At 40.7% G+C, this 18,133-nt stretch overlaps 1 protein-coding gene across 2 annotated transcripts in view; it reads right to left on the reverse strand.

Annotated features, from left to right (window-relative positions):
* Positions 1–933: 933 nt before the first annotated feature.
* Positions 934–18,133, reverse strand: part of LOC141051989 (olfactomedin-like) — a 41,521-nt gene continuing 24,321 nt past the window's right edge. The window contains exons 1-5 of one of the 2 annotated variants that reach the window (XM_073549150.1): positions 17,837–17,889; positions 7,550–7,702; positions 5,967–6,182; positions 5,728–5,878; positions 934–3,200 (exon numbers count right to left, since the gene is read on the reverse strand). In XM_073549150.1, the coding sequence (XP_073405251.1) occupies positions 2,377–3,200; positions 5,728–5,878; positions 5,967–6,182; positions 7,550–7,702; positions 17,837–17,887 (1,395 nt within the window). In that variant the 5' untranslated portion in view covers positions 17,888–17,889 and the 3' untranslated portion in view covers positions 934–2,376. Of the gene's footprint in view, positions 3,201–5,727; positions 5,879–5,966; positions 6,183–7,549; positions 7,703–17,836; positions 17,890–18,133 lie in introns of those variants that run through there. The other variant, XM_073549151.1, reaches the window with a different exon arrangement.

An 18,133-nucleotide genomic window follows, 5' to 3' on the forward strand; every position in this document is an offset into this window, starting at 1 on the left:
CCATGTTTGACTGTAGGGACCGTGTTCTTTTCTTTGAATGCCTCTTTTTTTCTCCTGTAAACTCTGTGTTGATGCCTTTGCCCAAAAAGCTCTACTTTTGTCTCATCTGACCAGAGAACATTCTTCCAAAACGTTTTAGGCTTTTTCAGGTAAGTTTTGGCAAACTCCAGCCTGGCTTTTTTATGTCTCGGGGTAAGAAGTGGGGTCTTCCTGGGTCTCCTACCATACAGTTCCTTTTCATTCAGACGCCGACTGATAGTACGGGTTGACACTGTTGTACCCTCGGACTGCAGGGCAGCTTGAACTTGTTTGGATGTTAGTCGAGGTTCTTTATCCAACATCTGCACAATCTTGCGTTGAAATCTCCTGTCAATTTTTTTTTCCCATCCACATCTAGGGAGGTTAGCCACAGTGCCATGGGCATTAAACTTCTTGATGACACTGCACACGGTAGACACAGGAACATTCTGGTCTTTGGAGTTGGACTTGTAGCCTTGAGATTGCTCATGCTGCCTCACGATTTGGTTTCTCAAGTCCTCAGACAGTTCTTTGGTCTTCTTTCTGTTCTCCATGCTCAATGTGGTACACACAAGGACACAGGACAGAGGTTGAGTCAACTTTAATCCATGTCAACTGGCTGCAAGTGTGATTTAGTTATTGCCAACACCTGTTAGTTGCCACAGGTAAGTTACAGATGCTGTTAATTACACAAATTAGAGAAGCATCACATGATTTTTCGAACAGTGCCAATACTTTTGTCCACCCTCTTTTTTATGTTTGGTGTGGAATTATATCCAATTTGGCTTTTGGACAATTCTTTTTGTGTTTTTTCATTTAAGACAAATTAAATGAAGATAATAACAAAGAATTTGTGTTTGCAATCATTTTCAGGAAGAAACTGAGTATTATCTGACAGAATTGCAGGGGTGTCAATACTTTTGGCCACAACTGTATTCTGTTGACTGTACATATTCTGCTTGCAGTATGTATGCTGCTGACAGTATGTATGCTACTGATTGTATGTATTCTGATTACAGTACTTATTCCGCTAACAGTATGCATGCTACTGACAGTATGTATTCTGCTGACAGTACATATTCTGCTTACAGTATGTATGCTGCTGACAGTTTGTAGTTATGCATTCTGCTGTCAGTACATATTCAGCTGACAGTATGTATGCTACTGACTGTATGTATACTGATGACAGTATGTATTCTGCTGACAGTACATATTTTGCTTACAGTATGTGTGCTACTGGCAGTATGCATTTATATATTCTGATGACAGTACTTATTCAGCTGACAGTATGTATGCTGCTGACAGTACATATGCTTCTGACACTATGTATGCTGCTGACTGTATGTATTCTGCTGACTGTACATATTCTGCTTACAGTTTGTATGCTGTTGACAGTATGTATTTACAGTATGTATTTATGTATTCTGCTGACAGTACATATTCAGCTGACAGTATATATGCTGCTGACAGTATGAATGCCTCAGTGCTGACAGTATGTATTATGCTGACTGTACATAATCTGCTTACAGTATGTATTTATGTATTCTGATAACAGTACTTTTTCAGCTGACAGTATATATGCTACTGACAGTACATATTTAGCTGACAGTATGTATGCTACTGACAGTACATATTTAGCTGACAGGATGTATATTGTTTACCGTATATATGCTTCTGACTGTATGTATGCTGCTGACAGTAAATATTCAGCTGACAGTATATATGCTGCTGACTGTATATATGCTGCCGACAGTACATATTCAGCTGACAGTATGTATGCTGCTGACAGTATACATACAGCTGACTGTACATATTCAGCTGACAGTATGTATGCTGCTGACAGTATGTATGCTGTTCACAGTATATATTATGCTGATTGTATGCATTATGCTGCCAGTACATATTCAGCTGACAGTAGGTATTATGCTGATAGTATATGCTGCTCACAGTATACATGCTGCTGACAGTACACATTCTTCTTACAGTGTATGCTGCTGACAGCATGTATGCTGCTGACAGTATGTATTATGCTGACAGTATGTATGCTGCTAACAGTACACATTCTGCTTACAGTGTATGCTGATGTTACATTAGGGTAGGAGCACAAAGCATGTGTGATTGTATATTGTGAGCGCAGGCATAAGGACAAGTATCCACTGTGCCTACTTGATCAACGTGAATTATGAAGGTCAGAAGCTCTTATTGTGCTGATTATATATAGCAGAAGAGGTGGAAAATGTGTCTGAAATGCATGATATTGGTGTATATAGATAACAATCAAGGAATCTTTAGACAATATGAGTGCAGATAAGAATATAAAGTGCTCTATTATTAGAGACAATAGACATACCCGAGAGCTCAAGGCTGCACCATAACATCATAGTGCACCAAATAGCCATCATTATACATGAAAAGCCTGCGTTCATTGGCATTATAGCTCATACTTTGCACTTTATCGGACATCTTCTCCATCATGAAGCTGATCGGACCTCCCTTTCCAGTCTTAGTGTCAAACATGTAGAAGATTTCTTCAGTCTTTTTGCTTACAAAGCGAGTAGTATAAAGAACTCCGCACATCATAAATGCATTGGTAACCTGAGTCTTCATCTGTGTGGTGGTCCAGGTCTTATCCACCATCATGGTGGCAACATTGAACCTACCCACCACAATGTTTCCAGCACTTTCATCTGTGGCATAAATGATCCAGAGACCCTTCTCATCAGAAGCAAAGTCTATGTCTTGGAAGCTAACTCCCGCGTAGGAGTATTGGTTGTTGAATGCGGCATTGGGTAGAGGCTTTCTCTGGTAGACTCCACTGCTTAAGCTTACTCTGCACACGTCGCGACTGTTGTAGCAGTTGTAGTACAGATTGTTGTTGTAGACGATGGATCCCGCACCTTGACCGGCAAGAGTGTGATTCCATTTGTTCTTGATGAGCACGGACAGGGGCAGGTCAATGGAGTTCTTGTACAGTTGTATGTCACTCAAGGAATTGTAAACACGTATGGACTCAAGAATTCGGCCATCGGGATTAAGAGCACCGACCCAATACATTGATTTCTTGGTGGTGTTCCATGCTGCATCCTTACCCCATCCTCCAGCCTTGAACGCGACTCCCTTCCAGTTAAGCTGCAGAAGGTTGGGTTTGCCGACAGAAGATAAACCACGGTGCTGACACGATCCTTCGGGAAGAAAAAGGATACAGATATTAGATATAGATAAAAATAAAGGGAGTCTTGCATCCCCAAAACTCAAATTTAACTATTTAGACCTTCATATAGTGGACTTAGTCCCTATAAAAAAAATCATACTGGTATTATAGATTTTAGTAAATTTGTTGTATAGAAATACAGTTGTATAACATATGTAAATGAACGGGCTTCGGCACATCTTTAAGCCCCTTTCGGTTACCATTCTTCACCCTCCCATTATGGTGGTTGTCAGCGTTTGATTTGGAGCTCTTACCAAACTAAGTCCCCAGCTCTGCACATAATGACACTGCAGGAACTGACAGCAGACATAATGTCAGTGTATGCAGGGAATGAGTTCTTATCCCCCTCTCCTGTGTATAGAGACCGCTCGCTGCACACAGGATCCCACAGCAGCGGAGGATGATGACAGGAGATGGAGATCAGAATGTGTACAATGTCAGTGTGTGTGTGTGCAATGTCAGTGTGTGTGTGTGTGTGTGTGTGTGCGCAATGTCAGTGTGTGTGTGCGCATGCTCTCATGTCCCGTCTCCCTCTCATGTGTATAGCAGGCACTCTCCGCTGTGTGATGCTGTGTGCAGCGAGTGGCCACTGCACACAGGAGTGAAGGATGAGACCACGCACACACTGTCACAGGCTGAGCGTGTCAGTGTGTTCACGTTCTCATCTCTCTTGGTTGTCCACAGAGTTTTCTCCATACACAAAGAGATGACAACTCAACCCCTGCACACACTGACAATGTATTTGCCTGCATTCGGCTCATGCAGTGTCAGTATCTGTAGAACTGGGGATTTAGATCAAGTAGTGCTCCAAAGCGATCACGGTCAATCGCTGTAAGGGCAGGGACAAAAGATGGTAACGAAAGATGGTAGTACGAAGGCAGAAAGGTGCACCAAGCACTTGGCCACTCCAAGGGAGTCCCCTCTCATTTACATATAAAAAAGAACTGTTTTATATAAAATGGAAATTACTAAAATCTACAGTATCAGTATGATTCTTAAGTGAGCAAAGTTCCCTATATAAAGAGCTAAATAGTTCAGTTTCAATTTTGGGGGTGACAGACTCCCTTTATTGTCACTTTGTATGTCAGTTTATTATATGAATTGTTTTGGTGATTAATTTATGCGTTTAGTAGTCTTGAACTGGAAATTTTCTATGAAATCCTTATTATAGTTACAGCACACGGTCACCATTATAATTACATTTTTAGCCATTGTTTGCCATAAGTTATTGTGTTTTTATACTATTAACGTGTAATATTGATCATTTCCTATACTCCACCAATTATTTGAATCATTCTAAAATAGATATTTTTATTCATTGTGCATTTTAATGAATTATATAATGAATTTTATATAAGGAATAATATGTTATAATCATTTCTCTTTGTGGTTTATGATTGTATAATTTTTGTGCATAGGTAGTATTTTATACAGAGTTTTCACTATTTTCCATAATTGGTAAAATGTAGTGACTCGAGGTCTAGTCTCTTGTCGCAGCAACATAAATGGCAGCTGGTGAATTTGTTTATACTTGTAAATATTATATATAGAGAGTTCAGTCCTGCTGATTAGCCTCCTGCAGCATTAACCTAGTATCCCCTACCACCATAATAAAGGACCTCACATTGGACGGGTTGTCCGCACCTTCCGATATTGACAGTTTCTAATGTGTTTGGGACAGCGGGCCAACTGATTGTCGAGAGATGTTCTTTTGGAGATAAGTCGCCGGCAGAGATGTCTGTCTGTTGATTTTGCATAGAAAACATAGGAGTGCTCGGCCGAGCAAGCACTCCTGTGACTGGGAGAGACGGCCGAGATAGCTGTGGCTTAACAAGCTGCCAAAGCATAGTTTGGCCGACCGCCATCTAAAGAGTATGGGGCCTTTAGATTTTCAAAGGATCATATTTTGCATGGCCATGTGATATTTGCATGTGAGCAGCCTATCTCATGAGAGAACAAGGGATTGGGTCAGGGCAAGGTAGAGAGGTCCTTATTTAAATTAGATGGTTGGCTTGTCCACTTGAAATCCACGGGGACTAATGCAGTAGAGTAGCCATTGTCTACATTTTTTATTAGGAAATATGGTTGACATAAAAGGAGGGTTCTTTACTCCAGATCTCTGTCTATTAACCAAATTTGAGAGCCATTGCACAGGGCTGCTTCAATCTGGAGGACTCAATGTGACACATGTAATACCACATTTCTCCTGCAGTGGTCACTGCAGGAGACATGTGCAGCTGCTTTCAGTTGATCCATGATCACCAGTGAGTGGCTTATTTATAAAATTGGATAACAAATTAGAACAACCACTTTATTTTAGCTACACTGTTCCATCTCTGGTAACAATTTGGACATTCATAGAGTCCTTGGTCTATCTTTGGAGACAAGCGGGACAGATTGTTACAGAAGAAAGTTTTTTGCCTTTCAGATTTCCGAGATTAAAATCCTATATTTTTATTGCTTAACTTCTCATTTTGGGGATAGGCTAACCAACTTACCGAGTGGTACCATGGGTGTAGCTTTCAGTTTGAGATTCTTCTCGCAATCTGCAAGACGTTTCTTCAGGTTCTCCATTTCTCTCTGGGCTCGGATGACATTGTTCTTGTCAAGCCTTTCTAGCTGTCCAACAGTGTTCGAGATGTTCTTTACCTAAAGATAGAGAAACCCAATAAGACTCCTCTCCAGTTGTAAGTGCCTGGTTTAATGTTCCCACTTGTAGAGTCCACTTGGAATGTACCTCGGTATAGAGACCTTCCACGTGAGCGTTACTTCCATTGACTTTGCCCCTAATCGTCATGATGACTGTCTCCATGTCTTTTATCTCCTTCTTCAGTTCTTCAAAGTTAATTTCAATCAGACCTTCAGGGCGAAGCTTCTCCAACCATTCAAATTTCTTGGTTAGGTTGATGAGTTTTTCTATACAGTTGTCCAGTCTGATGTCCTGTTCTTGTATCTACAAAATTATGAAATAGTGCAAAATGTATAGGACCAAACTATGAAATGTTATCTTCACCTGACTTGGTTTGAGTCATGAATAGTTTGGTACAATACTAGAAATATAACTGGTAATTGTAATCCGCTTTCTAATAGACCAGACCTGGGGAAAGTGCCCACAAGCCACATCCGGCCCTCTGGCTGTTCCAGACTGGCTCACGGACTGAGATCGCCAAAGGGCTCAAAATAGTGTCCCACAGGCCGCACCATGCCCTCCGCCGCCCAAGTCCTGATTTCACCACTATCTGCATCCTCAGGATGTAGATGGCAGTGAATACATTGGTGGAAGTCAAGAGGGGCCGCTGGCTCCCCTCTTCCACCAATCAGCGTATGCTACTGAGACAGTCATACTACATCACGTCTCCTGTGCATAGAGTCAAGGCAACGGAGACCGGAGCAGAGTGCTGAGGGAATGAGAGCGAAGTTAATATGTGTCATTGCTTTTTGTTTTTTATTATAAGTGTATGAAATGTGTACCTGCATATAGGGGCTATGTGAGGGCTTAGTCTGTATATAGAAGGGCTATGTGGGGGCTCGAAGTGTATGTAGGAAGCTAAGTGGGGGCTCATACTGTAAAGGGGAGCTATATAAGGATTCATTTGGTATATATGGAGCTGTGTGCGGGCTCATACGGTATTTAGGGGGTGTCAACTTAATACTGCTCAATATTAAGTGATACAATTAATATTAATATAAAAAAATTATAATTAATATGCTAATAATATTGAGCAGAATTAATTTCAGCCTAATGATTTCGCTCTCCATAACACTCATGGTCTCTCATTTGGCCCCTTGGGAAATTAAATTGCCCAGCCCTGTTATAGACTATACTGTATATATGATAGGAATTACATACAGTAAAGGTAATCAATGTTTGATCAATGGGGGTCTGATATCTATATGTATCTTTATATACCTTGTCGGTAGTTGGCGTTATTTCTTACAGTTGCACTCATAAAAGGTTTGGCATGTCGTGGAGATGTCATGAATCATCTATCTATTATCTATCTATTTATCATCTATTATCTATTATCTATCTATCTGTCGTCTATTATCTATTGATCTATCATCTATCTATCTATCTATCATCTATTTATCATCTATCTATCATCTATTATCTATTTATTATCTCTATATTATCTATCTATCTATCTATCATATATCTATTTATCATCTATCGATTATCTATCATTTATCTATTATCTATCTATCATCTATCTATCTATCATCTATCTATCGATTATCTATCTATCTATTATCTATCTATCTATCTATCATCTATCTATGTATCTTTGCCATGTTTACTGTACACACTAGTGGACTTACCTTCTGCATTTCATCCTCCACACGGTTGGTCAGGCGCAGTGTTTCATCCTCTAGGGCAGCCACCCTCTTGGCTGGAAAGGTGGTATCTGGCAGGCTAATCTCACATATACATCGGTCTCCTCCATTTACCTTCCCTGTAACATTTTGAGTCACCTGAGGGTAAAAGTAGACAGAGGTTTACATGAAATAAATGTACAGACTGTAGCATAGCGGTAGACTGAAGAACAGATAATACCGTGGTGCTCAATACAATATATCTTCATAGAGGTTTATTGATCTCTCTTCCATTGGGTTGTATTGGATGGCCAAATCTCCGAATCTCCAAATTTGACAAGACATGATAGGTCATTCACTGTATGTTTTACAGCAGTTGATTGACTATCAGCCATACCCTTTCCTCTATTCTTAAGTGATGGCTATGGCGTCCATCCAGGAGTCTGACAGCAGTCACTGAAGAGCAGAGGGCAAGGGTAGTGGAGCAAACAATGCAGAGAGTCTGAGGACAAATTAGTGTCGGGGAATGCTAACTGGACAGATGTGGTAGGGATCAAAATGTCACTTTCTTGTTCACTTCACTGCTAAAACCTGCAAAAGTATGCTAAACACTATTTCTGGTTCCTATCTTGTGCAGATAGCAACTTGCTGTTGTGATGATAGATAGATACAGTAGATAGATAGATGATAGATAGATAAATAATAGATAGATAATAGATAAAATAATAAATAGATAGATAGAGATAGATGATACATAGATAATAAATAGATAGATAATAGATAGATGATATAAATAGACAATAGATAATAGATACCGTAAATAGAGAGATAGATAGACAGATAAACAATAGATAATAGATAAATAGATAGATAGATAATAGAGAGATAGATGATACATAGATAATAAATAGATAGATAATAGATGGATAATAGATAGATAATAATAGATAGATGATATAAATAGACAATAGATAATAGATACCGTAAATAGAGAGATAGATAGATAAACAATAGATAATAGATAAATAGATAGATAGATGATAAAAATTATAATACCCAACAAATGTTTTTTTTAGTATATTTTAATTTTATTCACATTTTGTAATAAATCATACACTGCACATTAATATGATAAATTGCACATTACATGTGTCATTTTTCAGTTAAAGAGGATAGGTCATCAATATATCAATCTCTGACAACCCTTTTAAGAAAAGCAAATTGCAAAGTCAAAACATTAGAAATAAAGAATGTTTTCTACCCAGAAATCTCACCACTTGTTCATAAGCTGTGCTTGGAGTTGTCTTTCAGCACAATAAAATGAATAGAGTGGTGTTTCATCTGGGGATAAAAAACAGACCCATTTTTCTTATACTAGGGAACCCCTTAAATTTGTTTCTTCACCTTTGAATAACATCATACATTTTATCTACACAGCAACGGGAAGAAAAACCCCTCTAATATGAGAGCTGCTGCTGTGATCAGTTGATCGCTACAGATCCCGTGCCCGGAACCCCAATACAGGTGTAAAGCAAGATAAGTCTCTATTGTCGTGGTTCTCCTTTAGTGGCCTCTACAGGGAAAATGTAGTATTACAAGAGCTCCAATATTTTGCAGGGAGTGTTTCTGATATGTGATTGGTTGAGTCCGACTCCAGATAGTCCCCAATTAGTTTTTTATTTAGGACAAAGCTGCAATACCCAACACAGCCACTACTCTAGTATGGCGCTCTGGTATACAAAGCAATAATGAAGAGGCCAAATCGCTCACCTAAGTGCTGTAGCCCTGCCAAACATCTGTTCATTAGGCGAGGTTGAGGGTCAGACCACCACTAATTAGGGCTGGGGTGGATCCATTCACAGGACCCATTCCAGCGGCCACGTCTGTAGTCTGTGTCTACTGGATGGGAGGCTTGAGAAACGCCTCTCATGTGATGGCATCCACAAATCTTTTTTTGATTAGCTGGTCTGACGTAACGCATGTGTCATCATGCTAGGCTAGCCAATAAAAGGAAGACTTGAGGATGCCCTCAGGCAAGAGATGGTTCCAAGGACTACCATCCAACGGCCAATGGACCAGGTATTTCTTCAGAAGAACTCTACCATTGATCTGATATTGCTGACCACTCCTAAGGGCTCCATCACACATAGCGATCTCGCTAGCGAGATCGCTGCTGAGTCACAAGTTTTGTGATGTAACAGCGATCTCACTAGCGAGATCGCTGTGTGACAGCGATCAGCGAGCGGCCCCCCTGCCGGTATCGCTGATCGCTGTAGGAAAGCCCTGGACATTTTTTTGCTCGCTTGTCTCCCGCTGGCCAGCATGCATCGCTGCGTGTGACAGGCGGGAGACCTGCGATCAGCTAGTAACTAAGGTAAATGCAGGGTTTCTAAGCACTGCGCTGTGCTTAAAAACCCTCTGTGTACCTTAGTTACCAGCGCGCTGATGCAGAGAGCTGGTAACCAAGGTACACATCGGGTTTCTAAGTGACGCACGTCCCTTAGAAACCCGATGTGTACCTTAGTTACCAGCTCCCTGCATCAGCACGCTGGTAACTACAGTATTCATCGACACCGCGCGCTTGGCGTCACTGGTCCTGATCGCTGGTGAGTCTGCCTGTTTGGCAGCTCACCAGTGATCATGTAGCGACACACCAGCGATCCTGACACGTTGATATCGTTGTCGGGATTGCTGGTGAGTTGCTATGTGTGACGGGGCCCTAAGGGTAGGACATCAATTTTAGAGAACTGGAAAGCCCTCTAACCTAGAAAATGACAATAAACCATTCGATTGCTATTGTATTTTAGGTCCGTGACCTTCTCACCAGCCATAGGCATTTCTTTATTGCTGCTTCCTCGTCTTCCCAGGTCTCCTCATTGTCCTTTACATAATCCGAAAAATGGTGAACTCTGGTATTATTTCTATGCAACCTTTTCAACAGGAAATGTCTGCATGACATGGAGGACATAGGGTTGAGCTATACAATGGGTTAATATAAAATAAAGGACATTTTAATAGACCATATTGGAACTGGTAGCGTGGCCGTTTAGGTATTATCTTTTGTCTTAGCGTCTCAAAAACAGAAAATCAGACTGCCTTAGCAGTATATGCTTTTAAGTAATAAAGTAATGGTTTTACTATTAATTTCTGAGATAATTAAAAAGTGACAACCAATATGGCTGCACTTCCTGTTGTGGCTTTTTTCAAAATGGATGCCACATCCTGAATTAAAAAAAAAAGCCAATGTTATTAATTTCATATTTCCAAAATGTACGATCTTTACAGAATTACATGAAAGGGAAAAAAAGAGAGATACAAGTGTTATTATTTCTGTTCACTTTCTAGCCGCCTCTTGTATTGTCTCTGGGAGCTTCTCCGATGAAATATTCCAGACCACAAATGGATGGGTTTTGTCGTCGCGATGGCCAATTCTCTGCAAGCAGGAGAGAAAGAAAGAAGAAATTCATGTAGAGGATTGCAGTCAAATCGGTAGCTCAATTTTTAAAGTGAAAAGCTATTTTGATTTTCATTTACTCGAGGTTCTTATAACTTATAATAGTAATTATTAGTATTTTTTGTAAGACTGTTTTAACCTAATTATACTTGAGTACTGCACACAGGTCCTAGTAATTAGAGTTATCCCTAACATTATATACTTTTAAGTGGCTCTGTCAGCTGACCTATTTGAGGACAGCATAGGATAGAAAGGAGAATTGTGAGCTTGGGGATATATAATTTTCTTTGATTTTATTCAGTACTCACAGACTTTCTCTATGAATGGGTGGGGTAGCAGGACTCACAGGCTCTCTCTATGAATGGGTGGGGTAGCAGGACTCACAGGATTTCTGTATGACTTGGAGGGAGAAGCAGAACTCACAGGCTTTCTGTATGGCTTGGTGGGAGAAGCAGGACTCACAGGCTTTCTCTATGACTTGCAGCGAAGCAGGACTCACAGACTTTCTCTTAAAGTAGCTGGGGAGCAGGACTAACAGGCTTCCTGTTTTAGTTGCAGGGAATCAGGACTCACAGACTTTCTCTATGAGTGGGTGGGGGTGAGCAGGACTTACAGGCTTTACCTATGAGTGGCAGGGAAGGAGGACTCACAGGCTTTCTCTATGAGTGGGCAGGAAAAGCAGGACTCACAGGCTTTCGCTAAGAGTAGCTGGAAAGCAGGACTCACAGACTTTCTCTATGAGTTGCAGGGTAGCAGGACTCACAGGCTTTCTCTATGAGTGAGTGGGGGTGAGCATGACTCCCAGGCTTTCGCTAAGAGTAGCTGGAACGCAGGACTCACAAACTTTCTCTATGAGTTGCAGGGAAGCAGGACTCACAGGCTTTCTCTATGAGTGGGTGGGGGTGAACAGGACTCACAGGCTTTCTTTATAACTACTATGCTAGGCTAAGAGGACTCACAGACTTTCTCTATAAGAGGGCAGAAAAAGCAGGACTCACAGGTTTTCTCTGAGTAGCTGAAAAGCAGAGTTCACAGGCTTTTTCTATGAGAAGTTGGGAATCAGGACTCACAGACTTTCTCTATGAGTTGTTGGGGTGAGCAGGACTCACAGGCTTTCTCAACAATATCTCTCAAGCTTTCTCTGAGCATGTGTGTGAGGTGGGACATTATTAGGCGGTACACTGCTGCTTTCTCTAATTGGTAAATCTGCATATCTGAGCGTAGTGTGTATCCAAAGTGTAATTAACCTTATCTCCCTAGGAACCGGAGCACGTTGTCCCACTAATCCATGACTAGCGCTAATGCACCCCATAAACATTGGGTTGCTGTCAGCCAAATGATTGCTCGGCTGACTGCTGTCTATCTCTCAACCCTTTCCACAGGAATTCAGAGAGCCACGGATTAACTTGTGTGGAAGCGAATTACCTCCGGAGATAACAAAAAGATCAACTGCTTAAATTCAGCAGTCCGGATCCTTCTGTTCTAAACATCATCCACTGAGGAACCCTTATACAGACTGTCAACAAGTCCACCAAAATTTAGTCTAATGTGCATGGGGGCCTTAACACAAGTATCTGAGCAGTGCCGACGGCCTCTAAACCTTTTTATTACATTTTGTCTGAGCCATTATGTTCTTTTTACATGTTTTTATGTAGATCTTTCCAATAATAAAGATGCATTTTTGCATTGTAATACCAATATAACATTATAGCCTTTCTGAGTATTTCCTAGCACTTCCAACCGCGTCCAATTTGGTAAAAATGTTCATTTTGCTAAGTCCTTTTCTAAATTGTTCTTATCAGATTGCATGTTATTGACAATTTTAATTGATGAAGGGATTTCCAGGAATTATTATTTTTTTTTACTTTGTAGGATACCAGTAAGTGAAAATAATAAGCAGTCTCCTGCTCCAGCACGTGGTCTTCACTGCTGCCACTGGTCCTGGTGATAGGCTGCAGGGGTGATGTCACAGCTACAGCACATATGCCATTTTAGCCAATCGTTGGGCTCAGCAGCTTGTGCTATCTACATGCGATTGGCTGCAGTTGCCACATGCGCAGTAGTGACATCATTGTTGCAGCCTGTCAAGAATGATTAGAGGCAGCGGTAAAGACACAGCACCGTAATCAGAAAGAGTCTTTTGTTGTCAATCTGTGGGTGCTCATGCAGTAAAAAAAAATATCATTCTTGGAAGTAAAGGCAAAATAATTCCTGGAAACCGCTATAAATAAATTCTCATAGTAAACCACATGGCTGGAAGTGTGCAGAAATACTCAGTATCACTGTGCATTGCAATATGTTTTCACTTGTAGCCAAAGGAACGTACCATAGATTTTCTTTTCTTTCTTCTTACAGATGGCCACATTATGTGACGTGAGGTTGGTTCTCTGAGTCCAGGTGTTGGATGATTTTTCTTTGTCGAGCTACCAATAAGGTAAAAAAGAAATGCAGAGTCCTTGTCTTGTAATACGTCGTCCTGTAGATCTGATTGTAATCTCTCTAGATCTCTGATATACTCCACCACTTTCTTTGAATATGTAAGTGGTACAATAGTTGTGATCAATGGGACTTTGCTACTGACCGTGTCTGCTATTCCTGGCAACGACACCCACAGTGCTGCTCTGTTCAGACGGCACTGACAGAGGTAACCGATTGTAGCGGCACAGGCCGAGTTGCTTGGTCTCTGTGCATGCGCGCTGCCGTACTATTCAATCAACTCTCGATTCAGACACCAGATAAAAGTCAAAATGGATCCCACATCTGATCGAGGGCTTCTCCAAACTTGTAGCCGTTCGTTTAATGCTGATAATTGCCATTTTTAGTCCATAATCTCTGGTGATTATATTTTATACTGTATCCTTACAAGTCTCAGAGCGCCATTTTTCCATCCCAGGGGACTCAGTTATTCCCTTCCCTTTACAGAGCTATTCCGTGTAACCACATGGTGCATAAGTAGGAATGTGGACTGTCTTACCCTGTTCCTGCCGCTGAAGACAACAATCCCGCTATGTGCATAGTGTCATGCGATTTTACATGTAATATTGATGTGCGCCTTGAAGCTGAGCTTGCTCCATTCCAGGCAGATGACAGCTGTGTTATACAGCCGGCATCTGCCTGTAACAGCAGTGATATGAACTGGCTGAGATTGCTGCTGATTAACTATTGAGATACTGATGTTACTTGCTGAATACTTAAAGTGGTTGTCCACTACTTTATCATTAGGATGTGTCATTAATGTCTGATCAGTCGGGGTCCGACATCCAGCACCCCTCCGGATCAGCTGTGCTCGATGTTGGCAGCCGCTGGCCGGAACTTCTCAATTGCAAAGATGCTCCGTCTTCAGAAAGTGGAAAGGTACTGCATGTCTGCCTCCTGTTGGTTTGAATAGGAAGTGGATGTGCAGTACCCGGCCGCAGCCACTATCAGAACACTGAGCAGCTCACAATTGAGTAGTTTTGGCCGCCGCCTCCGACACCGAGAACAGCTGATTGGTGGGGGTTCCAGGTCTTGGACCCCAACTGATCAGAAATTAATGACCTATTTAAGGATAGGTCATCAATGATAAAGTAGTGGACAACCTCTTTAATTTAAATGGTTAAGTTGCTCGTGCACGCGTGCACAGTTCCAATCAGAACCCCTGCGACACAATCACGGGGTGCTGAAAAGTGCTATGTCAGCCATGGGCATACTTAAGACACCCGTTGCTACTATCTTTAACTTTCCTATGAAGCCCAAGAGGACGTCATAAGAGAATGTTATGTTCTCTATATACTGTAGTATGATCAGAGAGGATCGCAGGTACTAAAAACCCACCAGAAAACAGAAAAACAGTTTTTGAAAATAATTAAAAAACAAACATAAAGATTCAAATCATCATCATCCTTTTCTTCAATTTAAAATAGAGAAATTAAAGAATAAATACATTTGGCATTGCCTTGATCTTAAAAGTCTAATGTTTAAAATGTTATTTAACCCATACATTAAATTCCAAAATGAAAAAAAAAGAGAAGTGTTAGAATTGACGATCGTTGCATGACCACAAAAAATGCAACAAAAGCAACGAAAACATCTTATGTATCTCAAAACATTAGCAATAAAAACTGCAGTTCATCATGCAAAAAACAAGCTCCTCAAACACCTCCATTAGAGGTGAAATGTAAAAAAAGTTATGGATCTGATTTTTATCACCACTTAGATTAAATAAAAAATGTAAATTTGGCTTATCCGCAATGATGATGCCAAGGCACGATAAACACTGTAAAAACGAAACCCAAAACACAGTGTTGGAATAAAAAAAAACATTTTCACCACTTGAAATTTATTTTCATCCTTGAAAATACAAGGCCTTATATGACTCTTGATGGAAAAAAGAAAATGGTTTTGTCTCTTGGAAGAAGGGAAGGAAACAACTAAAGCGCAGAAATTAATTGGCCGCGACGGGAAGGGGTTAAAGAGATTTTTCCACTAACTTTATTTGTCGTCTATCCACAGAATTGGCGATAAATGCATGATCGCCCATGTGCGGCTATGCTCCATGCTATTCTATAAAAGTGATGGCTAGTTTTGTCACTCCCATAGAAGTGAATGGAGCGGTGATCATGCGCGCGCACACACACACACACACACACACACACACACACACACACACACACACACACACACACACACACACACACACACACACACACACACACACACACACACACACACACACACCTGCTTTATTTACACAAAGGATGTAATTTGAGGGTGGCCCAAGTAATTGGACCCTCAGCATTATGTTCTATCTGGTGGGTAGATGATTAAGGTTTATGGGAAAACCACTTTTAATGGTAGAATTGTAGCCGTCCATGGCTACCACTAGGGGGAGATAACTGCATATGGAACTAGTCAGTAATAGCTGTACCAATCAGTATGCAGTGCACTCCTCTGCGGAGGCTGCCGGCCTGTGCTCATTGTCACATTTATGGTCTGGACATATAAGTTAGTGGAGAAGTATAAAAACCAGGGTCCTTGACATCTGAGCTATAGGTTTAGCTTTTAGCTAATATTAGTACCAAAGATTGACAGCAGATTTGTGACATTGTGTTATGACTATGCAGGATTTTTAATATTCCATGACCAAGAACATAAAAAAAAGAGTCCACCGAAGACGCAAAAAGAGTAAATTTTGGGGCGCAATGAACATTTTTCAGGACACATCCCCACGTATCTAAAAGGACATTTCCCATCTAACCATACATGAACATGCTACAATATACAGCAGTACAGAGTATGTCAGCACACTTTAGGAAACCCAAAATAGCTAAACATTGACATCTATTTACTGGGTAATCTATTTAACGTCATGCTTATTGTCACTGCATGAAGTCGGGGGTTAATTGTACTGGTGGATATTCATTATGACTGAACTGAGCAGTGTGATTAATAACCAAAAATTGGTAGTTCAAAGTAAGGTGTAGTCAGCGGTGTGCAAAGGCAAGGATATACGACCACATGGCAAACATCTACTGTATATAAGACCTCTTTTTTGTATTGGCTCACTCTTCTAGACCTCTTCCATCCTGGAATTTGCAGTTTCCTGGAATCACCACTAGAGGGAGCTTACTGTACACTGTTTATACCCAGAGCACAGTCTGCAGAAAACTCTTAGGCTCCCCCTAGTGGCTACAGGTAGTCAGAATACAACCATTTTAGAGCTCTATATCAGAAAAATCGAGCTCCGACTGCTATAACAAAAAAGGAAGTACGGTGATCAGCTCAAAATTCAGTTGCATTTATTCCAAAACAGTCTACTTTGTGGTTTGATTTTAGATATATCTTTATAGTCCTAGGTGACCATTGTTAAATGGAACCCGTCATCTGATTCATTTTGCCCAAACCAAGAGCAAAGTGAATGAGGCACCAGCTGCGGTATGACAGCCATGCATGCTTTATTCTGAAATTTTGCAGCATTTCATAGAAAACATACTTCAAAAAGTCATTTGTGAACCATGAGCCCGATTGATTATTGCTTTCGTCTCTTTTTTTGTCAAATATTTGGTATTTTTCTGGCTTTGTCATTTGCGCTTTATTCTTCTTTTAAGTTTTATCTTTCTTAAAGTCTATTATATATATATATATAGAATATATTTTTTATTTTATTTCATGTGTTCACTTCTTTCTTAATACATGTATGCTAACCATTGTATATGGGTTTTTTTTTTAGATTTTTTCGGCTGATTCAGCAATTGATGCTTTTTTAAAAAGTCACATTTGTTAGTTAGTACTCCTGGAGTGATTTTACGGACGCCAGATATTTTGGCACCAATTAAACATAATGAGTGACTTTTTGCTCTAAAAAAAAGTTAAAGAAAAGAATAAAAAATATTTTTAATTTTGCCCAAAATTCACGGATCACTGATGCCTCTTTGAAGAGTTTGTCTGAAAAAATGATAACAAATGATGCAATCAGGCTCCATGTGTCTCAGATGATAAATCCAAGAGGCTGGTCCCCCGTGTATTCTTCCGCCCCACTCCCCTTGATTGACAGGCCTGTCTAATGCGTGTGTGACATGTCAGTCATGGGGAGCGGCGTGTGGAGAAGACATTGGGGACCAGTCTCTTGGACTAGTCATCCAAGACACACAGTCCTTGCCCAGCTTTTCAAATCTTGTTTTCCCTGAAACGCCACAGTGTTTCTGAGTAAAACATACATGATTGCCATAATGCAGCCAGATTCTGATTCATGCTGCCCTTGGTTTGAGGAGCGTGAATCTACTGTCACGTTCCCTTTAATTTATGATTGTACAGAGTGGCTGTAGAAAGTTTCTGATGAAAGGAAGAGCCCATATACTCACAAGTCCAGCAGCAGCGTGGAGCAGGACCAGGGTCAAGAGGCCGAGATACATCTTCACTTGGGAGCAATCGTCAGTGCTTTAGGGCCACGATGCTGAGATTTATATAGGTGGATGCTGAGCCCCCAGCAGACTCCGATACACCTCCCCCTGCCTATTACACCCTTGTTATCTTGATCCTAAAATGATGTGCTCAGGATGATTACAAGGTGCAATAAACACGTATCAATGGCCTGTTTGTAGAAAGTAGGATTACTGGTGTATGGTGACAAGTGTCAGGGATTACAGCCCATAATGTCA

The sequence above is a fragment of the Dendrobates tinctorius genome, unplaced genomic scaffold (genome assembly GCF_039654945.1).
Source record: "Dendrobates tinctorius isolate UK_male_01 unplaced genomic scaffold, ASM3965494v1 ptg000158l, whole genome shotgun sequence".
NCBI lineage: Eukaryota > Metazoa > Chordata > Amphibia > Anura > Dendrobatidae > Dendrobates > Dendrobates tinctorius.